Raw genomic sequence first — 27658 nt, forward strand, 5'->3', positions numbered from 1 at the left:
TTGCTTATTTGGCCGACCTAGGATAATGGCCCAAAAACATTTGCAATCTATACCAACAGTTTACATAGGGATTTCCCAACATACATATTACTTTACTTATTTCAACAGTAGTTAAGCAAAAGAGTTCTAATGCTGTTCTGTGATAGAGGACTAAATTACAAAAAAAAAAAAAAAAAAAAAAGGATAAAATATTTTATTTTAAATATGCTTTTGAAGTAAAAATCTAAAGATAGTTTTCTATTTAAGAAGAAATTTGAGTAGAAAGAATTTGAGTAGTTCAACTATGTGCGAATAAACTATTAACATAAAAATGGTTCCAATATCGCTGTTTTACTAACCTGACAGCTTATTCTAAACTTTCATTTTGTTTGCAAATATTAAAGATTCTAACTACCAGCAAGAACAAGTCCTTACATTTAAAGAGCACCTGTCATTTCAGATCCATCATGGCAGCGACCGTTAGCGGGCATCCACTCACCTGCTGCCGCCACATCCCTCACCTTGTTGTGTCACTGTCACATCACCAGCCCTCTAATTAAAGTGAATGAGACTGTCGGTGAGTCAACAGCGGGTCAGAAGAGGAGCTGCTGCGGGACAGAGATGACAGTTGCTCTTTAAAAGTTATGATTTAAATCAAGCCTTTTTACTAGCGATTTAAATCAAATCCACTAAGACATTAGGAAAAAATGCATATGTATGTGTAAGTATTAACAGCAGCTTGCTAAGATATTATGAATACATTAATTTTACACCACCACAAATACTACACATTTTACATGTTAACAGCTATAAAGGACTTTTGTACTTGTGATTAATAAGGGTGCCTCCAAGGACAGGAAGTATCAAGTTCCATAGGGAAAACCATTATCTTCCTTTTACCTACATCTATCCTTCACCTATGCAGTGGGACTAATGCCCCATACAGACGATGAGATTATCGAACGAATGATCGTCCGTTTTTTATTGCATGCTGATCTCAGATCGAATCTGATGAGTTTACTAAAGGTCACGAAAATTCCCGCACGGCAAATAAAATTCGGAAGTGATGTCATGTGTTGTAATGCATTGGTATTGCATTTTCTAAACGATAGCTGTACTGATTAAACGAAAATCGAATGATCTGGCATCGTACGAAAAAAAATTTCCTGCATGTCCGATAGAATACTATCGGATGAACTGCCTGATCAGCTCTCGAAAGCTCTGTACCAACGATCCGATTATCGTACGATCGCTTCGAAAGCGGTATTTTCCGTACGATTTTCTGATCGTGTGTACGGGGCATTAGGCATACATATCAGCCAAGGACCGATTTATCCAGATTAAATTCCTCCATCTGGTTTATTACACCCAAAAAGACTGGCCAGTATCTACCTGGCTTTTAGCCCATTGTGTACTCTGAGCAGTGCCTCTAAGAGCCGGTTCACACTAGAAGCGGCACGACTTGCAGGTCGCCTCACAGAGGCAACCTGCACACGACTGCCACGGCGACTTGCAAGACGACTTCTGTATTGAAGTCTATGCAAGTCGCCCCCAAAGTAGTACAGGAACCTTTCTTCTAAGTCGGAGCGACGCAACGGTTCCATTGTACAGAACGGGAGGCGACTTGTCAGGCGGCTAGGTCGCCTGACAAGTCGCCCCCGTGTGAACCGGCTCTAAAGGTACTGTTCTTCAAATGGTGTGGACCTGTCCTCCCTTCGTCTCTACTGGGAGTCATTGGTTGAGATTCTAAATGAAGTGTGACCTTAAGATTGGACTTGAACCTCTGGTGTTGCTATTAGGGAATGTTGATGGTCTAGAGATGGAGGATATGTTAAAATATTGATTTTTCAGGCAGCATTTTATGCACGGTGGAAAATCCTGACTCACTGGAAGCTTGCTACCTCCTCCCTTACTCTCTCCGCTTGGCAGCAACTATTAGCAGGGTCCTTTCCCTCTACAAATTGACCCATGAGGGAAGAAAATTGTCTGAATTTTGATAAAATTTGGTCAGCCTGGATAGATGCACAGAAGGATTAAGAAGATCATGTTGAACCTGTGTTGACCACAAACTCCACTTATCAATCCTACTTTATGGTTTCCTTCACATCTACCCTCACAGGTCCCCCCTTTTTTAATTTTTTTTTTTTTTTTTTTATTTCCCCCAGCCCCCCACCCCCCTCTTCTGAGTAACAATATATACAATGAATCTAAATCTCTTGGGTAATAGATCAGTTTATTATACACATAATGTGTGTTTCTTAGGAGGTAATGTATCCCCATCCTGCTATATTCTAATGAATTTCTGTACTCTAAACAGTGCTGTTTGTATACTGGCCTTATATGAAATCTTACAGGCTAGTTAAAAGTATAAGTAAGGAGGCAAACGTTGTTTTGCCAAGTTCTGGACAGAGTGGGGAGGGATTAGAACACCAGTTTTTTTTTTTTTCGCTGTCCTCCTGTTTCGGGAGACTCACCCTCTACATTTGTCATGGTGACCCTTAATGCCAGTAGTGACATGGAGAAAAAAAAAAAAAAAAAAAAAAAAAAAAACCACACCCCCCCGTAAAAAGAAAAACCCCGAACATTTTAGACAGTCCCCAGAACACTAATAGAAAGAGACAATGGGGACACTAGTTCTAGTTACACCAGGGACCACCAGAGAATCCCTCCCATTGAGAGTTTTTCACTTCCAGGAAGTGAAAGAAAATCCACCCAATGGAACAAAGATGGTGGAAAAAAAAACAAACAAACCGACAGTGGTTATAACCCTCCCTTAGGCTACACTCACAGGGACGATCGTATCAGAGCAGCTAAACACCAGAAATCTGCACTTAAAAAGGTGAAAGATTTCCTGCAGATAGCTGTGGTCTAAAGGAGTTTAGGTGCATCAGCATTATTTCTCAATAAGCTATTCTTAAGGCATATCATACTCCAGGCACCTCCTCTTCCTCTTTGTTGGTAGTTTTCCGAGCAAGGTGGTTACGATTGTGTGCGTGCTTGAGAGGCCGAGGGCCAGTTCACATGCACACTACTACTTTTAAAAATGTACCGCACCAAACTACATGGTACTGTACCATAATGGTGTTGCAATACGAGTTTGTGGTGCCAATAACAAATGGCACCCAAATGCAGATTGCAAGGGCAGTGCGGTAAAGATGCACGGAATGCGCCTTTCCCACACTGCGGTCTGGTGTTAACCGGCCTTGAGGCATATTGAGACGCAAATGAAGCAACTCAACTCTGAATTACTATTTTTACTGTATGTGATTTCTGTTTGCAGGAGGTTTCTTCAAGGGACGCTATTATCCAAACATTGCACAAGTGTTTTTTTTTTTTTTTTTTTTTTTTTTTTTTACACTTTTCAGAGGTCTATTATGCCTCCTCGTTTACAAAAAATGTTTAATATGCACTGAAAACAGTTGAATAGGACATGTTGCCAAGGAACCTGCTAGGATTTTATTCCAGAATGGGGCTTTATCAATCAGGGCTCCTCCAGAGTTCACAACAGATTCCATGAGCAGTGGTGAACTGATCTCCCACTGACCACCCGTGTAAGAGGTTTACATCTACACTAACCACTACTAACAAGGGACATCAACATTTTCACGGTTTCTTTTAGGTTATTATTCAGGTTTATGATAATTACCCAAAAATTATTTAGCTATATACAGAAGGTGTAAAAAAAAAAACAAAAAAAAAAAAAAACCCCCACAACAACAATCAGCCTTGGATGTTCGATACTTTCGTTATATACCATGTCCTTTAGGCCCCTTTCACACTTGTGCGACTTGGGACTGCAAAGTCACATGACAAGTCGTACCCCATGATTTCCAATGAGTACCATTTATATCTGTGCGACTTTAAGTCGCACCAACTTCAAAGTAGTCCCTGCACTACTTTGGTCTGACTTTGATGCGAGTTGACACAAGTTTACACAGGCATCCCCTGAAATTGCAGTAAAATCAGGGCGAAGTCACGGTAGTGTGAAAGAGGCCTTACTCTTATATAAAAAACTTTCTTCATCTACCTGATCAATGTACCTTGAGCAGTAGGTAAAATCATTTTTCAGCTGAAAGGTTTTCTTTATGGGTTCCTCTAGGGTAAAACAGTTGGAAAAGGCTGCCCTAAAGTGATAGTTAAAGGCTCTTTTTTTAGGAAAATGTAGGCGATTACATGCTATGCCTCTTCCTGTATCCAACCTCACCTTTCCTCTAGTTACACTGTCAGCTCAAAAAAAGCATTTACTACTAAAATTTTTTTTAAGTACTTTGGATCAATTTTAGATCCTTTTAGGTTTATACCCCTAAACATTTTGCCTTTATAGATTTCCAAATTTTAGGCCTCATGCACATGTAGAATGAGTTTTTCAGCTGCAGCATTTATTTATTTTTTATTAGCAAAACTATACTTATGGCTCAAAAACGGTGATAAATGCCGAATAGCTGCGTTTATCAGCTTTTATCAGAGTTAGAGCATCTTTACAGTTGAAAAACTACTTTTAAAACCCAATAGTTCTGGGGGGATTGGTTTTCCAGCCAGAAAACGCTACTGCCAAAAAACACTGATTACAGCCTATGTGTGCTTGGACACATAGGACGGGGATATGTAATTAGCGGACCTCCAGCTGTTGCAAAACTACAAGTCCCATCATGCCTCTGCCTCTGGGTGTCATGCTTGTGGCTGTCAGAGTCTTGCTATGCCTTATGGGACTTGTAGTTCTGCAACAGCTGGAGGTCCGCTAATTGCATATCCCCGACATAGGATAACATGCTGGGGAGTTTACTGACTGCAAAAAAAAAAGCCAAAGCCAAAAACAGCAGCTGCAAAAATGTCCAGTGTGGAAAAGGGGGGTACTTTTCACCTTGGAGTCATTAAATGGACCATTCATTCATCATGTAATTTGGTCTGCATTAACAACTTAGACCCCTTTCACACTGAGGCGCTTTACTGGCACTATAGCGCCTCTCCTGTCACTCCAATGTGAAAGCCCGAGGGCTTTCACACTGGAGCGGTGCACTGGCAGGACGTCCAAAAAAGTCCTGCAAGCAGCATCTTTGAGGTGCCTTAGAAGTGGTGTATACACCACTCCTAATGCGCCCCTGCCCATTGAAATCAATGTGCAGTGGTGGTTTTAACCCTTTTTTGGCCGCTAGCAGGGGTTAAAAGCACCCTGCTAGCGGCCGAAAAGCGCAGCTAAAGCGACGGTAAAGTGCCGCAAAAAAAAGCTTTACCGCCGACACCCCCAAAGCTCCAGTATGAAAGGGCTCCTAACCGCTTGCCGACCGACTGCCGCGAGCTCCGCGAGTGTGAACGAGGGTCCCGCAGACTCTATGTCCGTGGGGATACCCACGATCGTCTAACGGAGAGGAAGAACAGGGAAATGCTGATGTAAACAAGCATTTCCCCATTCTGGCTAGTGACACTGATCACCGCTCCCTGTAATCGGGAGCGGTGATCAGTGTCATGTCACACACAGCCCCGTGCCCCCCCCCCCCCCCCCCCAGTTAGAATCACTCCCTAAGACACACTTAACCCCTACAGCGCCACCTAGTGGTTAACACCTTCACTGCCAGTCACATTTACACAGTAATCAATGCATTTTTAATCGCACTGATCGCTGTATAAATGTGAATGGTCCCAAAATGGCGCCAAAAGTGTCCAATCCGTCTGTCATAATGTCGCAGTCATGGAAAAAAAAAAAAAAAAAAAAAGCGGATAGTCGCCATTACTAGTAAAAAAAAAATAAATAAATAAAATGCCATAAAACTACCCCTATTTTGTGATTTTTTTTTTTTTTTACCAAAAATACGTAGAAGAATACATATCGGCCTAAACTGAGGAAAAAAAATGTTTTTTTTTACATATATTTTTTGGGGGATATTATAGCAAAAAGTAAAAAACTATTTTTTTTCAAAATTGTCGTTTTTTTTTGTTTCTAGCGCAAAAAATAAAAACTGCAGAGGTGATCAAATACCACCAAAAGAAAGCTCTATTTGTAGGGGAAAAAAGGACGTCAATCTTGTTTGGGAGCCATGTCGCACGACCGCGCAATTGTCAGTTAAAGCAACGCAACGCAGTGCCGAATCGCAAAAAGTGCTCTGGTCTTTTGCCAGCCAAATGGTCCGGGGCTTAAGGTGGATGTAAACCCTCGCATATACCCAGTGAAGTGAAGAGCCTCAGATGATGCACAGGTATAAAACAAATGTTCCTATATAAGTTTTACATGTGTATCTGCTGTCTTCAGCTTTATATATTCTTTAGAAAGTTCAGATGCTGTTAGATTTTCTCTTCCTGTTCAGAACAGTGAAGCCTGGGCATTCAGCCAAGACAGCCGATTGGAGGAAAGGCACACACCCCCTCTCCTCATAGGGAGAGGCTTTCAGAACAGTTCCTTGAATAGTTTAGCTCTCTGCTAATTATTTATAGCATCCTCCCAAACACAAAATTCAGGCTGCTTTTATCTCAGTTGACTGAAAACTTGTCAGAAGTTATCAGGCTGATAACAGAACTAAGCAGGTAGTCTCGGTTAACACAGGGGCGGCACGACTTGCAGGTTGCCTCACCGAGGCGACCTGCACACGACTTCAGCGGCAACTTGCAAAACGACTTCTGTATAGAAGTCAATGCAAGTCGCCTGAAGTCGCCCCAGAAATGCTACAGGAGCTTTTTTCTAAGTCGGAGCGACTTACGTCGCTCCTATTAGAACGGTTCCGTAGTACAGAACGGGAGGCGACTTGTCACGCGGCTAGGTCGCCTGACAAGTCGCCCCGTGTGAATCGGCACGTAGGGGACTATAGTGTTTTGAAGAGAGATAAGTAAAAAAACTGCAGATATATGTGCCCAGCTCAAATTTCATGAAATCGGGTTTACATCCACTTTACTTACCACTAACTATCTGAAACAATACAGGACCAGACACACTCGCCATCTGCTGGCAGGAAGAAATATTTCATGTTTTCCCAGACAAAATAAAATTTTAAAAAATTTAAGGGAAACCGCTGTTTTTTTTTTTTGTTTTTTTTTTTTTACTAGTGGGACTTTTACATTAAAGTGTTACTAAACCCAGGACCACATTCACTACATCTAGTCTCCCACAGTACACAGAACATGGAAATGCAATAATTTTAGTAAATATAAACTGCTAAATACATTTTCTCATCAGCAGTATACAGCACTCTTGTGACTCAGTCTTCTGGTTAAAGCTTGTAGAAGTAGTCATCATACTGCACTGAGCAGTGCCGATTGCATGTGATCAGCACAGGGTCATTCTCCCAAAAGAGAAAAAAAAAAAAACACCCCTCACTCTGTAGCAATACACACAAAACTGAGCATGTGCAGCCCAACTCCAGTAACTGTCTTATCCAAACCTGTTCTGAGTCAGTGGAAAAAAGGAGGATCTGTGCATACAGGATCAAACAGCCCTTACACAATGCAGAAGATTGACCTCTTAGGTTCCACAGTGTGTATAACAAGCATGCTTTACTGCATATACAGACTGATTTTACTGTTGTGGGTTTACTGACACCAACTATAGAAAAATACAGCAAATATTCTGCTCTGATAATACTTTGAGTAACCTGATGCCTCTGATCGAAGGTCCTTACAATTGGCACAAGGGCCCAATCAAACTGCAAAATTTGTGCTCTACAGGAATGTCCCTTGCATTAGGGCAATTTTGAATTTGGATGGCAATGTACAAGTGTACATGCATTCTTTTTAATTTTTTTTTTTCACTCAGAACACAACAACACACAGTGCATTAAAATTGTGGGGCACTGCATCATACATTCAATTCAAAATGAATGGCACCACAATGTGCTACACTAATGCATGGCTTACTGCAACACAAAAGTGTGATTCAGCTATAAAAGCCTGGAGTGGTTTGTGTGGATATTCAATGATCCAATTATGTTGAAAGCAGATCTCCGTTCACTTATTTTATAAATCAGGTATTCAAAGGACCCTTTTACACAGGCACTCTGATCAGGTCTGTTTGTCAGTTTTTAAGGCAGACCTGAACAGAAGAAAGCACATAGCCCTATGGATAGGTGGAAGATGTAAGAGGACTTGAGTCCGTTTACACCCGCCTACCCCTTGGACTGTGGTTACATCGTTTTAGTCTAATCCAGGCATTTGCTCCCACTTCTGGCGAAAGATCGCTGCAGGGGACCACTAAGAATGCGTAGTGCAGTAGGGAACCAGGCTGTGAAGCCGCAAGGCTTCACTTCCCGATTCCCTTACTTGCAATGCTGGCACCTCCACCCAGAGCCGAGGAGATAGGTCGGCTTCGGACGAGGACATCACGGGTGCCCCTGGACAGGTAAGTGTCCTTATTTTAAAAGTTATCAGCTGCAGTATTTGTAGCTGCTGACTTTTTTTTTTTTTTTAGGCAGAACTCCGCTTTAAACTGAGAAAAATGTACCATTTTAAGAAAAAAAATAAGGCAATTTGGAAATTGATGGCAGCAAAAACGTCTCAAAGCTGGGACAGGGCAACAAAATGCTGACAAAGTAAGCGATAAACAAGGCTGGAAGAACATTTTGCAACTAGAATAATAGGCAACCGGCCAGTAACTTGACTGGTTATATAAAGAACATCTTAGGCTGCGTGTTCTCACTGGTACCACACGACAGTCGCATGACTGTGGATCCGACTTTGCCCTGCCACTTGAAGACCGACATCCCGTTCATTGAAGTCAGATGGGATCCAACAATGCCAGGCACTTTGTCTGGTATGAATCTTTAGGGGGAAGTCCACGCCAAATATATAAAAACACCACACACACACACACACACACGTCATGGGTTTCCCCTCCAAGACCATACCAGGCCCTTCGGTCTGGCATGGATTTTAAGGGGAACCCCCCCATGCTGAAATAACAGCGTGGGGTCCCCCCCAAAATCCATACCAGAGCCTTAGAGCACGCAGCCCGGCAGGTCAGGAAAGGGGGTGGGGACGAGCAAGTGTCCCCCTCCTGCACCGTACCAGACATGCCGCATGCCTTCAACATGGGGGACGGGGATGGGTGCTTTGGGGCACCCCAAAGCACCTTGTCCCTAGGGCTGGGGAAAAAAAATCTATTTAAATCTTGAATCAAGTTGAGAGGTCAAATCGATTCAAACTTTAAGCAAATCGATTTTTTTAGATTTTTTTTTTTTCACCGCGCTAGTCCTGAGGAGCTGCAGGCAGGAGTTTTTAGGCGAGGTCGCGGCTTCGGCCCCTAGCCCGGACTCCTGATCTCCTTCAGGCAATAGCCTACTTTTCTCCTGGGATACCAGCAGAACCACAAGTATTTGTAGGTTACAAACACATATGTTTGTGAGTGTCTGGTTAAAGGCTGGGTTTGTTGGAATACAATTTAAAGTCTATGGACACACAAGCGACAACCAGAGCTTAACCCTGGTTGGATGTTAGCAGTTTAAGGCTGGGTTCAAATATATGCAGGCACGGTTTCAGCGCTGGAGTCCGGTGCAGTTCTTTCACCAGTTCAGGTGCAAATTTTGACCTGAAATCACACAGGACTCTAAAACCGCACTGTGGCTGCTCTGCACGTGTGAACCGGCTGCTTTGAAATGACTGCCAGTTCACATATGCGAATCGGATGTGGTTTACAAGCAACCGATTTGCATATATGTGAAAAAAGCCTAACTTTCCCCGGCCCACATGCACCATTCCAGCTTGTGTTACTCAGATTTTAGTGTATGGAAAGTTTTGCCTTAAAAAAGGAGAAGTCCAGCCTGGGTTTGTTTGCCTGGGCTTCTCCTATGGGTCACAGGAGTGCAAACCACTTTGCACTCCTGTGACCAGTTTTCAGCATAAAGTGGTCTGAAGTGCGTTCTTTATTGAAGTTACTGGAATCAGTTCAGCCACCGCGTCTTCACGACAATAAAGCCTGGATCCGCCAGGTTCCTGGACTAATGTCCATCTCAGCAAGCTGCTGAGAGACTGAGACGGCCACTCCACAGCTCAGCGGTCCAATGAGCGTGGAGAAGCAGAGGGGAGAGCTGCTGACTGACAGGCAGCAGCTCTGCTCAGGGAACTGAGAGAACCGAGTTCGATGGCTCAGTTCTCAGTGCAGAGGTGCCGGGGACAGATACCGCATCGGTCTGATGCTGCATCTACCTAGGTAAGTATAATGGTAAATAAAAGAAGTGTGTTTTTTTTAACAGTCAAAATATTACAGACTGCCTCCATGGCTGCCCAGATGTGCTCAGCAGACCAAAATTGGATCCAGTCCAGAGTCGCTGTTATCCTTGGTGCACTGATGAGGCGCTCCCCCAGAGAGCATAGAACCCAAGATACTAATTTTTTACCAATACCCTTTGCTGCTTGTAAACATTAGCCACCAGCAGGTAGGAGAATACAAACAGGTTCTAGTGAAGTAAAGTGACCTCCCTTGGGTATATTGTGACAGGGTTCACCACAGCTCTTACCACAGCTGAAATAACAGATTAGCACATATACATCTAATAAATGGAACTATAAGAAAAGGCAATACTGAACAGTCAGGCTTTTCCGGGTTGCAAAAAAAAAAATAAATAAATAAAATAAACCCCCCCCCTCACCTTGATTTTATGAATACTAATTCACCCATGATACTGCTGGGTAATTTTGTCTGACAGTGCTAGGCCTGGTGCAGATTAGAGATAAGGGTAAATGGTTTCCCTAGTAACCAAGGGAACACATTAAACATACCCAGCCAGGCAGCAGCTGGCGAATAGCTGCTAAAGGTCGACATTTAAGCAAAGCTTTACATTTTCCTTGCCTTCATTTCCAACTGGATCAAATAACATAAAATGAGGCGCCCAGCAGGATTCATTGACATCAGAAACAAAAAAAAAAAAAAAAAAAAAAAAACAAAAACAAAAACAAAAAAAAGATACAGCAAGTTAAATGTTTAGATAGCATGATATTTGGGTGCTGACCAACGCTGGAAAGAAAAATAATTCTTAAACCCAAAATAAATTCAAGGTTTAAGATTTCTGGGGTCTGGGCACCTCTCCTAGTATTGTACAAAGAAGGCACGCATATATAAACGACAAGCTGAGCAGTAAACGCACAGATTAAATATCCTGGATTTCAAAAGTATTCAACATAAATGGGCAGATCCTAGTCAAGGGACGATTTTTTTTTTTACAAGATACCAATAGTGTGAAATGCGTGGGATGTCTGTACCAGACAGCGATTATCCATGGAGTTAAAGGTTTTTGGGTTATGACCAAATCAGATCAGCACCTGGGTGAATGTTTTGGGCTAAAATGCTGCCATGGCTTGTGTACTGAAGAGCCTTTACAGTGTTGAAAACTGCTGGAATTTACTTAAATCCAGAACGTTAGATAGGGAGGTAGCTAAAAGTTAGGAGCCACGCGGGAGGCAGTAGGACAGGAGGTGGGATGTGGTGTCGTATGGGGTTGGGGTATGGTGGAGATAGGGGCCCCTGTGTACAGGTAGGTGGGGATTTGTCACTCTCAGACGTGCAGGGTGAAGTTGATGGCCAGCATGGTCTGGCTCTGCCACCACGTCGTGTCCAGTCCACCTGGTTGCTTTATTTGGTAGGGAAGTTGGAGCAGTGCTGGAGGTGGGGCTATCTGTCACACAGGTGGCAGGACTTGGTGACTCAGGTCTGCACAGTACTCCTTCAGCAGGGAGCCGCATGTATTGGTGGCCACCAGTCATTTTAAAGGCGGCATTGATGAACTCACACAGCGCTGCTGCCAGCCGCCCTCCGAACACTCGTGCATGCCTGCCCAGCCACCCTCTAGTAGGAGTAGTATACACAAGGCGATAAGTGCAGGAGGCATCCTCCACTCCATGGGCTCTCTGGGTGGGGTGGGTGAGAAATTGCTGTGTGATGGGAGACGAGCCTGCGGTGTCCTCCAGGGAGCTGGCATTCATAGGGCTGTGCAGGGTTCAAGGAAGTTCTTTGCCTGGCAGAAGTGTGCACTGGAGGGCTCCACCTGGACTCTACATGGAGAGGGATGGAGGAGGTTCCAGGACACTGGACTGAGCTCCGCTCTATGGGGCAGAAGAGAGGGGCCGGGAAATGGAAGAGAGCAATGCAGCGTGGGATGGCGGGGGCCCAGGCGGTTATGTCAGGGCTCGACAAATCCCAGTTTTCAATCTGAGAGTTGGCTGTAATTCTTTACTTTTTTTGCTGCCAAAAGCGAGATTCTTAAAGTGCTCGTAAAAAGTACTACCTGAATTTGATGCATGTGTTGGTATTGTTAGAGGCGCTGGTGCAAATGCTTGCCTGAATTAGGCCGAGGGAGTTCTTACGGGAAAAAGTGCCATTAGGGCTGTCTTGAATTCCCCTGAATGTCTAGTGCCGTTTCTTAAGCAACAATGTGCTGTTCAGTTTGAGAAGAGAGCTTGAAGACCTTTAAGACTGTATGCAGACATGGCCACAAAACGGTTTCCCTGCTGTAATATTGAAAGAATTCAGCTTCGTTAATTGCACCAATATGCAGCTCTCTCCAATAAGTCACACTTTCCTAGGAATAGGGTGGTAATAGAGCCTCTTCCACTACATGTTTCCAACAAAAGGCCAGGGCCATTTCATGTGGCCCTTGCACCCAGGGGGAGGGGTGGAAGGCAGATGTGAATGGCCTGTAAAAGCCGATTCTTGCACGCTGTGCATAGCAAACCCCTAAAACCCTGAAATCTATTCAGTGCACTCAACACTGCACTCTGTACACAGCCCACCCTTGAACTCTGTGCATAATGCCCTCCTGGTCCCTTTAAGATCATCCCAATTGTTAATGCAATTTGGCCACACGCATCATTCGATGCAGTTTAGTGAGAGGGGGGAGAAACAACAAGCATCTGACCCTTGCAGCACAGGGTATTTTTCTGTTCTAGCCTTAAAACAGATTATCCAAGCTGACCATGGCTAGCCCAATAATTGTATAAAATTTAAATACATCCATAACCAAAACCGTAAAGGGGAAGGATTAGAATTCATTGTCAATTTTTACTGCTGTCTGGGGCTTCCCTCACTCACTGTCCCGGGAACAACTTTTTCACCAGGCAACGAACGAAGAAAAATCTACCACAGCAAAACAGACAGAAGTAAAACCTTTTAAAAAGGTGTGGGAAAGCTAGACCTAGACCCAGAAAATGTGGAATCCTTGGCTAGAACCCCTGTCCGCTTTCAACGCCTGCTTCCCTGTTGCAGATGCTTACTCCCGATCTGTCTGGTAAAACATTGTCCACAGAACAGCAGTAAAACCTGACAGGGGCTCTAATCCTTCCCCACACTATCCAAAACAAAATCATAGCTATGCCTACAGACACACTTTAAAGCAGGACTCGACAAACCCCAGGCCTCGGGTCGCCATGCCAATTTTGTCCTGGTGCGCCATCCAAATTCTTCCCACAACCGCACACAAGCCATTCCAGACTTCTAACATGATTTTGAAAGCAGGACGCAAGAACAAACATTAAAGGATAAGTTCACCTTTGGGAACGTTACAGGTTTCATCCGTTATTAGGGTGTAACATGTTCCCAAAGCTGCAGCCGGTGCCCAATCCAAGCACTCCCTGTGAAAATAGTATGGGGTTCAGAAGTTCCCTGTACTAGCTGTCATTTTGAAATCAGGGCGGCCGTGCGGGGCTCCACCCACACGGCCGCTGCACCCATTCACACAGCTTTGTGTACAATTAACTATAAGCCCAGACATCCTTTTCAGCTGTCAGCTTGTAGTTCTCAATAAGTGCCGTGGTAGGTAATTGATTCTTCCTGTCTGACTGCCCTATGGGTACACAGATACTCTGACAGATGTGCAGGGACCTGCATGGCACCAGTGATCTGCTGATCGCTGGTGCAATGTAATTAAAAAAAAAATATGTGCATTAATTTTATTTTTTTAAAAGGTGAACTTATTCTTTAGCATATTAAACATTCTCTGATCATCTCAAAACATACCAAAAACCCCTGAAAAAAAAAAAAAAAAAAAAAAAAAAATACTGTTTTATGCAATGCATAACATGAACAATATCAATTGCATCTGTCTGCAGAACAGGAAAACAGAAGATGCAGCAGTTTCCTAAATTACAGCCTGCAAATTGTACTTTCTACCATACCAATGGCATGTTATGTAAACTGTACAAATGGTTTCCTGTCTGTGTCACCTCCCTTTACTCCTAAAACCTGCAGCACTGCATATACAAAATCCAAGTTCATCTGAAAAAGGGCAGTCATTACTGAAAACACACTTCAATGAAGCTCAAGACAACCTATACTAGGAGAGATGTGGAGGCTGCACTTTGTCTGCATATTGCAACGTTTCTAATTGACAAAGGAAAGTCAAAACTCCAAACTGGATTTGTGGTCTGAAGCAGTGACTTGGTAGTAACAAAATCAGGGAACTAGTAAATTTTAGCTTTGGGTTTTCGGATACACATGTACAGAATTCAAAGTAGTATAAACCTTATCAATGTGTGTTCATATTAAAAACACACTTGTATGTATATAGTTTGGAATCATTCATGTACAAGGAGCAATATTTTTTTTTTTCTTATCTCATTGTTTAGCCTAGGTTCACACTAGTTCGGCTACATAATCAAGAGTCCAGATGAAGCTACGCTGATTGGTTAAGCGAAACGCGTTGACGTCACAGCGGTCATGTGACGCCGGCCGGACGACACGCCCACTCCCCCATCGTTTACTGTCACGGTGAAGGAGACGGAAGCCAGGGAAAAGCGGAGAAAGACAAGCACCCCTACCGGTCCTATAGCCCTACTGCTCCACAAAGGCCACGGCGAACAATAACCTAACAAGTTCCGCGTGCCCCCAAGGACCATACGGTGACGAGCGGAGAGAGCACCAGCACACGCAAGTGCATAGGACAACACTAAATGTGCGGTGGTGTGCAACAAGGCTTGAATATGGAGATCCATCCACGCTGACCGGCTAGGTGGTAACGTTAAATTTGCTTCTATACCCTCTTCATCCTTCACCTGTTACTTCTACCTGCAGATACCTAACCACTAACACCTGCTGTTACTACTCAGGCCAGCATTAAGGGCTTCTCATGCCCCTGAAACATGTGTATCATATGGCTATAAAGCAATTGATGTTTTAACAGACACCCTTGTTGTGGGATTGGACTGCCCTATATGACTGTACAAATGGTTTGGCGGATCAAGAGGCCACTGCATTTATTAGTTGCTATGTGCTGTACGTTTAGTGGGATTCTGATGACAGCCTTTTGAACTTCCAGGCTGGGGATAATGCTTTAAACCCAGCCACACACAGGCGACAGCATCAACTATTTTGCTATACATGTTCACTTGGCCCCAATTAATCATTGCCATCCAGGGTTATATGCCATCCAAGAGGGAGCACTCACAGTGACTGAGTACACCCCTGCTTGGGTACACTTATGGGGATTGACCCCCATACCTATTGCCTATCCTTTGGATGGTAATGGAGTCCACCTCGTGGTGAGTGTATTCAGTTTCACTGGAGTGGATAGCCGGCGTCCGGACTGTCTGTATCTGTGGTTGTGTTATGTGTGTGTCCCTTGTCTTTTTGTTTGTTTAGATTCATGTGACCTTGCCTTTCTGTTTGATAAGTATTCACTAACCACAGTGACCACCAAGGTAGTGCTCTATTGTAGCACCTGGTGGTGCACATTACGTGCATGAGCTTACGCCTTGCATGTGGATGCATTTAATATGTGTTGAAGCAGCATTTTAATCAATAAATACATTCATATTTTTATATACATACTCTGGTGTTGACTCATTGTTGCCTAAAGTAGCCACTTTTTTTGATCCCTGTAGCAATACAGAGGTCGACTTTTTTCTATTGTATGCCTGGATCTTTTTTTTTGGCTATAGCAACATTACCAGATTTTGGTAAATACTCTAAGGGTATATTATAATTTTTTCCCTATCACCTGGTTATGTATACAGTAGGACCTGGTTTTATCCTCTCTCCTTTTGTTTACATAATCAAGAGCATTTTTGTAGCACATTTTCCACGCTTCATGTACTTTTTGTTGCACAAAACACTACCAAAAAGGCATGTACATGTGTTTTTCCATGTGTTCTAGAGCTGCACAATTCTGGCCAAAATGAGAATCACAATTTTTTTGCTTAGAATAAAGGAGAGAGATTGATTCAGACTCTCAATTAATCTCTCACTTGATTGAAAGATTACAAAGCATTTGCTGATTCTAAAAAACAAAAAAACATAGTATAGCAGCTACTAGAGCGGGGCGATTTTCTAAAAAAAATAAATAAATAAATAAATAATAAAAAAAAAATATATATATATATATATATATATATATATATATATATATATATATATATATATATATATATATATATATATATATATATATATATATATATATATATATATATATATATATATATATATATATATATCTCTGCGATTTTTAAACAAAAAAAAAAAAACAAAAAAAAAAAAAAAAAAACCAAAACCCTCGATTCCAATTTTTTTTTTTCTTTTGGACACCGCGCCAGTCCTGAGGAGCTGCGGGCAGGAGTTTAGGCGAGGCCGGATGCCTCGCGGACTAGGCCTCGCCTCAGAAACTCCTGCCGGCACGGTGTCAGCGCCGGTCCTGGTGGGAAAAAAAAAAAAAAAATCTAAAAAATATCGATTTGCTTAAATTTTGAATCGATTTGACCTCTCAACTCAATTCAAGATTCAAATCGATCTTTTCTCCAGCCCTAATATTAGCAGCTCACATTTAGTCAGTGCTGCAGCTGCAGTCACGCTTGTGCTGGTGGGCTGTCCCCGACACCTCTGGTAAGAAGAAACATACTTACCCGACCAATCACATTCTTCTTTTTTGAGTGACGTCAGATGTTTCATGCTGGTTCCAACGGCTTCCCCGGTCCTTTTGGGCTCACACTCTACGGCAGTTTGAATGGCTAGGCTGCAATGGCCTCACTCCCACGAGTCAGGATTGCAGCACAGCGCTCTGTGCATTCACGCCACACCCAGTATGCCTGAATATAGAGCTACTATGTATGTGCCATTGATGTCATTGGCTGCAGCTGATGTGAATATCTTCTAAACGCTGCAAGTTTAGAAGATAGTCACGGTGCCTACAGGTAAGCCTTATTATAAGCTTAGGTACAAGTGTATAATAAAAGCTTACTAGCGCTTTAAAGTCTATGGGGCTAAAAATGCACCATTCTGCACCTTTAAAAAAAAAAAACAAAAAAAAAAAAACACACATGTTGCATTGATTTGAATGAGAGCCACAGAGAATTGCATCGTGACAGAAGACGCAGGAGAAAGAAAAAAAAAAAAAAAAAAAAAAACAACACACTAGTGTGCACTGGCTACCAAATGTTACTGCGGAATTGATCATTTTCAGAAACCATCTGACCTAGGCTGGGAGCAGTAGAACAGATTTTATTTTTCGGTTAAAAGAGGTACACCATTTTGAAGGGCTCAACACCAGCTTGCAAGGTAAAATGCAGCATTATACCGTGCAGGCAGGTGTCTGTGTGAGGTCCAGTAGGGAGCTGAATCACACACTGCATCACTTTATTCAAGTCTTCACAAAAGCAACAGGATGGCATGAGGTACCACTGTATATGTCTGCATTTTTTTGCAACACACATCACATTAGCATTGTAGTGTGAACAGAGCACAAAGAAAATAGCTTTCTATGTGACCTTGCAGTTAGGCCCCTTTCACACTGGGGCGGTGGGGGCGTCGGCGGTACAACAGCGCTATTTTTAGCGCTGCTGTACCGTCGTTCTTGTAGCTGGTGGCCAAAAAAGGGTTAAAATCACTCGTACAGCGCGGCTATAGCCGCGGTATTGCCGCGCTGTCCAATTGATTTCAATGGGCAGGAGCGGTTTAGGAGCGGTGAATACACCGCTCCTTCACCGCTCCAAAGAAGCAGTTTGCAGGACTTTTTTCACCGTCCTGCCAACGCACCGCTTCAGTGTGAAAGCCCTCGGGCTTTCACACTGAACAAACAGCGGAGGCTGTTTAGGGGCGGTTTGCAGGCGGTATTTTTAGCGCAATACCGCCTGCAAACCGCCTCAGTGTGAAAGGGGCCTTATTGGCGTTTATCTGCTGTGGAAAACACTAGCCACAGTACATAGTGTGAAAGAGCCCCAAGTGTGAGCTCCAGAAGCTGCAATATATTACATTTTTGTCTTTGGGTTTAGATACATTTACCCATTCAGTGCAAAGTGACAATGTTGTTGCAAAATGCCCCCCTGATTCAATTACAACTCACTTTGCTAGAGCTTCCTCACTGCTGCAACCAGTGACAAGACCCAGCATTTCCAGGTATGGAAAAGCACATAATCCCCAACCCCTGTGATAATGCCTGGGTCTAACCGCCTATCCCTAGGCTCAAGCACGGTTACATAAAAAGGAGGCACTGACGTGCCAATTTCCTTTAGCTTCCAACACCAGGCTGCACTTGGGAATTTATTGTCGGCTGTAGCAGGTGAGAGAAGTGAAAGGAGCAATGGCAATGTGGTTTAGGGAGGGGGGGCTATTACAAAGGCAAGATAGTGCCTGTAGGCATACACTGGCACCTTTCACTACATCAGTAGTTTAGACACTACAGAGCCTAGTACACAGCATCGGCCGGTTCCACAGAAACCGGCCGACATTCGGCCCATGCGAACTGAAGCCAGTCACACAGAAGCCAGCTATGCGGCTGGCTACTGTCGATGGGGCATGACGGAAAAAGGTCTGCCAATCGGCCTCTGTCAGAACACAATAGAACAGTACAGGAGATCGCTGTACCAACATCGCATAGTTAGTACAGTGGTCCTTCCGGAGCTGTCAGTTTTTTTCCCCATTCAGCCTTCTAGTGTGTACTAGGCTTAAGGACAGGTACACTTAAAAACTATGAACAATGGATTAGGTGATAAAACAAGTACAAAATGTATAAAATAGGAGTTAAAAAAATAGAGGGTGTTCAATTAGCAAAGTGAAAGTTCCCGTAGCTTGGTAAATAAGGAGAAGCCGTGTTCACATTAAAAAAAAAAAAAAATTGTTCATGTAAATGTTTGAAGTGCTAGTAAACTCGAAAAGTAAAGCGGAGCTCCAATGCATCGCATACTAGTACATTATAATTGTGAAACTTGCCTTACAACCAATCCTTCACCTGGTCCTCCTTCCGGGTTTGTAGGCTGTGGCTGCTTGAATGGCCCAGCTGTGATGACATCACCGTTTATGGCAGAGGGCTCTAAAGGAATGGCATGGGTATGCCGTTCCTTCAAAACGCATATCACCGGCAGCTACACAAGTAAATATCTATTAAAGAATGTACATTTAGGAGATATTTACAGTATCTACAGGTAAGCCTTATTGTAGGCTTACCTGTAGGTAAAAACAAATTCACTTTACTACCATTTTACATGTGTAAGCACAGATTTACTTTGTTTTCTAACCTCAGTAAACATTAAAATTGAGGTGAATAGTTTCTACTCCTTTAGAAAATGAACCCTACTACATTATGGCAAGCAGCTGTACACAAAAAGCTGGAGCTGCTCTGCCCTTGGAAAAGAGCATACACAAGTGTGTGCAAAAAACCCACATCTTAAGGGCCCTTTCAGATCCACCTGTCAGTTTTTTCAGGCGGACCTGAACAGTCGCTCTAAACATCTCTATGGTGGCATGTCCGCTGACATCCGATCCGCTAAATCCATACAGATGGAAACCCTATTTTCCATTCGTCCGGCGGATCGGATGAAAGCGGAGAGGCAGTCCGTTTTCATCCGATCCCCCCATAGAGTAGATCTGACAGGTCCATTTCTGCACAGTGTGTAGAGACGGACTTGTCATCCGCCGGCTCATCGGGGATCAACGGAGTGATCCTTGCTGAGCAAGCGGCTGTCTGAATATGGATCCGCACATGTGAAAGGGACTTTACCTATATAAAATGCATTACGCGTATAAACACACGCTTACAAATACACATTTATTTTAGTTAAAGATTGTCAAAGGGGCCTTACAATTCTTTATTTTACAGAATGGGCCTGAAGATTTCCTAAATGCAAGAGTATTCATCCAAATATATAGGTTGTCCTTGAATAACAAAGTTGGCAACCTTCCCAGTGCTCCTGAACTCATTTTACAATGAGAATTATTCAAGTCTAATTATATTTTCTCCCAGGGTAACTAGATCTGTAGTTTGAGCAGTTTCTGAGCAGACCCTTCTGTTGTTGCCGATAAGCATACGTGTGAAATGCTACAATTCTACTCTAAACCGAACGTGACTGGCTCTAAAGAATAAAACAAGGTCTGCATTTTTGCGAGCACAGACCTCAAAGTTTATATAGGAGAAAAGCATTTCTGAGCGAGACATAGAAGCATAGGGGACACCTAGTGGCAGTGGATGTCAAATCTGCTGACTGCAAATATATGGTATAGAAAACAAAGAAAGTCAAATGGGAGAAGAAAAGCCCTCAGACAGCAGACAAAAGAAATGCCATATTTTAAAGAATACATTACAAAGAAGATTATTATTATTCTTTCATGGCAATTTCAAGCTGCCCAAGTTAAAATGAAGGGGAAATGAGGTTTTCAACTTCATTTTCAACAGCAGCACACATTTTTCAACGTTTGTACAGACAAAACTAAGAAGCCACCAATTTCCCAAAAACAAACTAAGCTGCAAATACCAGAAGTGGAACTGCTTCTAAAAAGGCACAATGGCTCTACATTCCCAGGCCATCTTTCAACATCAGATCATTTCACAGACAACACTGGCATTGATCAGACAGGAATGTTCAACCACCCAAGCAATCAGTAACTTGATCGAATGCATCCAAAGGATTAGTTACTAAAAAGGATCAACAGCCACTAAACATACTGTTAAAAAAAAAAATCCAAGCAATCCAATCACGCAGCATAGGCTAAACAGATATAAACATGACAAAGAAAACAAAAGCAATCAAGGGAATAAGCCATCCTATGCCTCTCTCTTACCAGCACTGGAGGTGGAAGGCTGCAGGGCAGTGATCACAGCAAAGGAGGTCACCTCCTTCCTTGCAACTATCACAGCTGTCGTGGTTTGTGGCTCTTCCGCTTCTCCTGGGTTCTTTTTCTGGCCTCCTGCTTTTCTTTTCTCCATCTTCACTTTTTGGGGGTGCCAAAAGAGCTTGAATTTGCTAGTTTAAAAAAAAAAAAAAAAAAAAAAAAAAAGAGAACAAGTTAAAGGCCAAGAATGTCAGGGATACTCTTACAACAGGGAGGAGTAAATGAATTTAGAAACCCCTGCTAAGTACACAATGAACACACATGGTTTTAAAGGAACCAGGGAGCATAAGACTGCATAAAATTTAGAAATTAAATATTTGAGGGTTTCCAGCAACTATAATTTTACAATCCTGGCCAGTAAAAATGTGCTTAGTCACCAATGATGATAACTGCCACCCTACTACAACAGGTAGATAAATGTATGCACAATGCAGGAACCAGTGTAATCTGGCAACACTTGGCACTGCTAACAGACAGGAAAACAAGTATCACTTAACAAAAATGGCTCAAAAATGTTTCGTACACATTAGCAATCTTGCCACTAGGATTTGCATTAACATTCTAATTCCATCTAGCATCAGTGCAAACACAGTTGACATGTAAAGGATTTGTTGCAGTGTGTAAGCATGTGTCAGGGCTGAGCAGAGGGGCCTGTCCCTACTGGATCAGTACACACAGAAATAGGAGTGTACACAATGCTGTCGGCTTAAAGTCATGAAAAGCAAAACAACCAACCATACAAAAGCAAGCTGGCTCTTGATGCCCTGGAGACACAGTAAAAGCGGATATACATACATACAGAAGCAAAAGCACTATTTTGTCAGCTCTTTGAGATCTCAGGCACATATACTTCTCATCTACAACTCTGTAGAGTGAACATACTTAAAGGAGACAAGGAAGATACATATGAGTCAGCGAAGCAGGGTGGCTCCCTCTATTAACCTAGCTAAGAGGGAAGGGGTTAAACACTACCATGTAAATGGTGAGGAACCTTCAGCACTCTGCTCCCAATGAAACAATAAGGCCTAAGATTTAAGTATATAAACCCAACCACTAAAAACTCAGAAGCCAAATTGTTTTAATCTGAAGCTTTCATTAAAATACAAGGTGATCCTGCCATAAAGATCTTTGTGCAGGAACTTCCTGCTATGTAGTGAAAGTTCTGTCCCCGACTCCCAACTGCTCTCATATGTTGTTACCCTGCTACATAAGCTCCCGGTGGAGATTAAAAGCAGCTGTGCCAATATTCATTGTGCAGACGTGTTCTATTGTTGTCACCGCCAGGAAAAACCGATCTGAGAAATGATGTGCAGCAGTTGCTGGATAACATGCATGTATACAGGAAGTGGTTGCAGGAGATCAGCAATGTTGATATGCAACAAAGACAAAGTGAAAAATATTTTTAAAAGGGTTTATAATGCACAATGCTTTAGCCAACTAGGGTTTACATGTACTTTAACAAGGCGGCATGTGAAGTTGTAGATACCTCATCTCAATCACTGCCCTCTCCTTTACTTCCAAGGCCTCCTGCTCTCCAGTTTCCTTGTCACCTCCCCCCATGCTCTGGAACTCCATACTCCAACTCTATCCGCCTCTAGGCAATCCTTGAAAACTCATATCTTCAGGGAAGCCTATCCCAGCCTCCACCTAAAACAACTGCACTTTCTCCATCAGCTCATCCCACAGCTATAACCTTTTGTGTCACCTGAACCTCCCCTTTTATAGATTATAATCTCTCAAGAGCAGTGTCCTAACCCTCTAATTGTACTGTAACTCCCTTTACAATGCAAACTGTTGATTTTTTTTTAAATCCTATAAACGAATACAGCTGGCAATAAGAAGTCAGCCATCAATTTGATTAATAATAATAATAATTTAATATAGCTGGCAACAGACAAAAAGCAGACAGCAATTTGGACTTTAACATGTCAACAGGTTTCTCCACGAGCATTCCCCAAGTGTGGTTTATGGGAGTTTACGGCTATGAATGAGTTGGGAGGAAGAAAGAAATTTCTAGTGTAAATTAACTTTGGGCAAAACAGCACTGGACAAAATAAAAGTAAAATCCAACAACGAATTTCCTTTTGCATATTTTCCCAGGGATGTGCGCCACATCTGAAGGTCGTCGCTTACTTCAGCTGCATAGGCCAGAGCAGATATTCAACTCCTGTGTCTAGGACAGCTTTTCTGAGCTAGGGCTCCTCCTGAGATTGCTTGGCGTTCCTCATGTAATGAGTAACAGTGATTGATCTCCTTCCCACCAATGCAAGGGCGCCTTTTACACTGCATTTCTTTTTCAATATTGATGTTATAAGATTTTTACTGCAAACATTGTGTAAAAAAAAAATCTTAGGTATGCCATATTAATCCTTATAAGTAAGCAAGGGATTATGGACAGACTTTCTAAAACTCGCAGATGACGGAAATGTGCCTGTAAACCGTGTGATATAGATTTGTCAATGTGGGGTCCAGTATATACTCTTCGTGAAGGCTGCACATGAAGTGATGGTATGATATATACCTCCCACCTGAAGGCTGTATGTGGGGTGATGCTGTGTTATCTCCCTCCACCCTGAAGCCTGTACATAGGGTGATGGTGTGGTATATACCTCCCTGCTGAAAGCTGCAAATGAGGTGTTGGTGTGGTATATACCTTACCCCCTCTTGAAGGTTGTACATAGGGTAATGTGGTATACAACTCCTCCTCCTGAAGGCTGTAAATGGGGTGATGGCGTGGTATATACCATCCTTCCTAAAAGCTGTAAATTGGGTCATGGTGTGGTATACACCACTTTTCCTGAAGGCTTTGTAAAGGGGAATTGTTTGATGCACATCCCCTTTCCAAAGGCTTTACATAGTATAATAGTCCAGTATCCACCCCCTTCTGAAAACTGTACCTCCTACTGAAGGCTGTGAATGGGGTGAGGATGCAGCGTGCCCCCCTTTCTGAAGGCTGTGTATTGGGGGATTGTTTGGTACATATCCCCCTCCTGAAGACAGTACACATGGAGTAGTCTAGTATACACCGTCCCCTTCTGTATGGTGTGATAGTCCAGTACACTTCCCCCTCCAGATGGGCTGTACACTGGGGGTGGCGGTCAGGCTATGTGAGCACAGAGATTGGGGTAGGCTGTATATGGTGTGCAGTGATTTTTTTTTTTTGGGGGGGGGGGGGGGGGGGATAGTCTGTATACGGAGTGTGCACGGTGCAGGGGGGATAGTCTGTATACGGAGTGTGCACGGTGCAGGGGGGATAGTCTGTATACGGAGTGTGCACGGTGCAGGGGGGATAGTCTGTATACGGAGTGTGCACGGTGCAGGGGGGATAGTCTGTATACGGAGTGTGCACGGTGCAGGGGGGATAGTCTGTATACGGAGTGTGCACGGTGCAGGGGGGATAGTCTGTATACGGAGTGTGCACAGTGTAGGGGGTAGTCTGTATACGAAGTGTGCACAGTGTAGGGGGTAGTCTGTATACGAAGTGTGCACAGTGTAGGGGGTAGTCTGTATATGAAGTGTGCACAGTGTAGGAGGTAGTCTGTATATGGAGTGTGCACAGTGTAGGAGGTAGTCTGTATATGGAGTGTGCACAGTGTAGGAGGTAGTCTGTATATGAAGTGTGCACAGTGTAGGAGGTAGTCTGTATATGAAGTGTGCACAGTGTAGGAGGTAGTCTGTATATGAAGTGTGCACAGTGTAGGAGGTAGTCTGTCTATAGAGTGTGCACAGTGTAGGGGGTAGTCTGTCTATAGAGTGTGCACAGTGTAGGAGGTAGCCTGTATATGAAGTGTGCACAGTGTAGGAGGTAGTCTGTCTAGAGAGTGTGCACAGTGTAGGAGGTAGTCTGTATACAGAGTGTGCACAGTGTAGGAGGTAGTCTGTATATGGAGTGTGCACAGTGTAGGAGGTAGTCTGTCTATGGAGTGTGCACAGTGTAGGAGGTAGTCTGTATACAGAGTGTGCACAGTGTAGGAGGTAGTCTGTATACAGAGTGTGCACAGTGTAGGAGGTAGTCTGTATACAGAGTGTGCACAGTGTAGGAGGTAGTCTGTATACAGAGTGTGCACAGTGTAGGAGGTAGTCTGTATACAGAGTGTGCACAGTGTAGGGGGTAGTCTGTATATAGAGTGTGCACAGTGTAGGGGGTAGTCTGTCTATAGAGTGTGCACAGTGTAGGAGGTAGTCTGTCTATAGAGTGTGCACAGTGTAGGAGGTAGTCTGTCTATAGAGTGTGCACAGTGTAGGAGGTAGTCTGTCTATAGAGTGTGCACAGTGTAGGAGGTAGTCTGTATATGGAGTGTGCACAGTGTAGGGGGTAGTCTGTATATAGAGTGTGCACACAGTGTAGGAGGTAGTCTGTCTATAGAGTGTGCACAGTGTAGGAGGTAGTCTGTATATAGAGTGTGCACAGTGTAGGAGGTAGTCTGTATATAGAGTGTGCACAGTGTAGGAGGTAGTCTGTATATGAAGTGTGCACAGTGTAGGAGGTAGTCTGTATATAGAGTGTGCACAGTGTAGGAGGTAGTCTGTATATGAAGTGTGCACAGTGTAGGAGGTAGTCTGTCTATACAGTGTGCACAGTGTAGGGGGTAGTCTGTCTATAGAGTGTGCACAGTGTAGGGGGTAGTCTGTATATAGAGTGTGCACAGTGTAGGAGGTAGTCTGTATATGGAGTGTGCACAGTGTAGGAGGTAGTCTGTATATGGAGTGTGCACAGTGTAGGAGGTAGTCTGTATATGGAGTGTGCACAGTGTAGGAGGTAGTCTGTCTATAGAGTGTGCACAGTGTAGGGGGTAGTCTGTATATAGAGTGTGCACAGTGTAGGAGGTAGTCTGTATATGGAGTGTGCACAGTGTAGGAGGTAGTCTGTATATGGAGTGTGCACAGTGTAGGAGGTAGTCTGTCTATAGAGTGTGCACAGTGTAGGAGGTAGTCTGTATACAGAGTGTGCACAGTGTAGGAGGTAGTCTGTATATGAAGTGTGCACAGTGTAGGAGGTAGTCTGTATATGAAGTGTGCACAGTGTAGGAGGTAGTCTGTCTATAGAGTGTGCACAGTGTAGGAGGTAGTCTGTATATGAAGTGTGCACAGTGTAGGAGGTAGTCTGTCTATAGAGTGTGCACAGTGTAGGAGGTAGTCTGTATACAGAGTGTGCACAGTGTAGGAGGTAGTCTGTATATGGAGTGTGCACAGTGATCGGGCCCTCCCTCGCCCCGCAGGCCCGGCTGTGACGCTCGTGCACGGTGAGTGATATCTGACAGATCCGGCCGCTCACCTCCATGAGGCCCCCAGACGTGTCCAGGTCGTAGACGATGGTCTTGGTCTCCATGGCGGCTTGGTGTATATGGAAGGCCAGGAATGTCGGGGTGAAGAGAAGACAGCGGGCTCCCCGCAGATATCGGGCGGACAAGTAACGGGAAACAGGCAGGCCTGCGGCCTCAGGCTCTCCACAGCTGACAGGAACACGTCGGTTGGAAGCGGTGTAGAGAGGTGAGGGGGGAGAAGATCTCCACTCCGGGGATGTGGCGAGGCCTATGGAAGGCCTAGCCGACGAGCCGCCGGTTCTTCCTCCGCTCTGCAGGAAACACAGGAGCTCCGGCCATGTCGGGCCTACTTATTCCAGGGGAAAGGGGGTCACGGGCTCCAGGAGGCGGTGACAGGCCACCGGAACGTCCCGGGCTTTCCCTCCTTCCGCGGCTGCTTACGTGCGTCTCCCCTCCCCCAGCAGCGGCCGCGCACTTGGCGCAAAGTGACTGCGCGGGAGACAACCTTGTGCGCATGCGTAATTCAAAGTAGCAGGAGAAGACGCACAGCCGCTACACAGGAGGGGAGGAGACAAGTGCTAGACGGGCGACGTCACGGGGTTCAAGCCTGCGCAGTCTGTCTAGTTGCTCCTGATTTCGCGACAGAGCCCTGGAAACAAGGCAGAGGTGCTGACGTAAAACTCATTGCGCAGGCGCTCTAAGCTCCGGAGTGAACCCGCACAGGACAATCGCTAAGGATCCTGGGCAGACATTGTAGCCTCGTGACGTAGAGTTTACGCATGCCCATTAGACGAAGAGCGCTAAACACAGAAAGGGGGTGTGTCTAGGTACGTGACATATGGAGAACATGCGCAGTGCGAGGGAGGCGCGCAGAGCACCGGTATAGACAATAGGGGAGTGGAGAGAGGAGCCGCGTCACTATGTGTGCGCAACATTTCACCGGCCTGGCTGGGAGGAGCCATGTTTTGTTTGTGTTTGGCTTTTGTGGCCTTGCGCATGCTCGATGAGAGGAGCGGCCATCTTGGAGGTGGCATTTACCAGCTTGTTATGGTAGCTCCTTTTGTGCTGTGCCAGTCAGATGTGACGCATGCCGTGTTCGTGAGGCTGCGGGGCTGCCCGCAAGAGTCATATCACAGTTATTTGCCGTGTCCTCAGAGGTTTGCCGCTTCGTAACGTTCCCTTCTAGAATCTTAGGGAAGTTTTGAAATGAGACGAAGAAAGGTCTGTGAAGGTTTCTGTGCCGACAGCTCTGCCCGCCATCTTTACTGCGGCCACGCCCACGTGATGAGGAATGTCTGCCCACCTTTGTATTGTGAGAGGCTCCGATCACAGGAGGAAAGTTCTACTTCTTCATAGAGAGCAGCAATGCCACACATTCGTATCACTTTATAGTGTTATTAGTCTCAAATCAAAG

The 27658-nt window shown here is 44.1% G+C and overlaps 1 protein-coding gene across 2 annotated transcripts in view; it reads right to left on the minus strand.

Annotated features, from left to right (window-relative positions):
* Window positions 1–26833, minus strand: part of PHF12 (PHD finger protein 12) — a 148843-nt gene extending 122010 nt beyond the window's left edge. The window contains exons 1-2 of one of the 2 annotated variants that reach the window (XR_012241764.1): window positions 26256–26833; window positions 20930–21111 (exon numbers count right to left, since the gene is read on the minus strand). Coding sequence is in view for 1 of the 2 variants with exons in the window: in XM_073616800.1 (XP_073472901.1) it covers window positions 20930–21111; window positions 26256–26309 (236 nt within the window). In the remaining variant the exon portion in view is untranslated. The remainder of the gene's footprint in view (window positions 1–20929; window positions 21112–26255) is intronic. The other variant, XM_073616800.1, reaches the window with a different exon arrangement.
* Window positions 26834–27658: the final 825 nt, after the last annotated feature.

Source organism: Aquarana catesbeiana, linkage group LG02 (assembly GCF_042186555.1).
Source record: "Aquarana catesbeiana isolate 2022-GZ linkage group LG02, ASM4218655v1, whole genome shotgun sequence".
Lineage (NCBI taxonomy): Eukaryota > Metazoa > Chordata > Amphibia > Anura > Ranidae > Aquarana > Aquarana catesbeiana.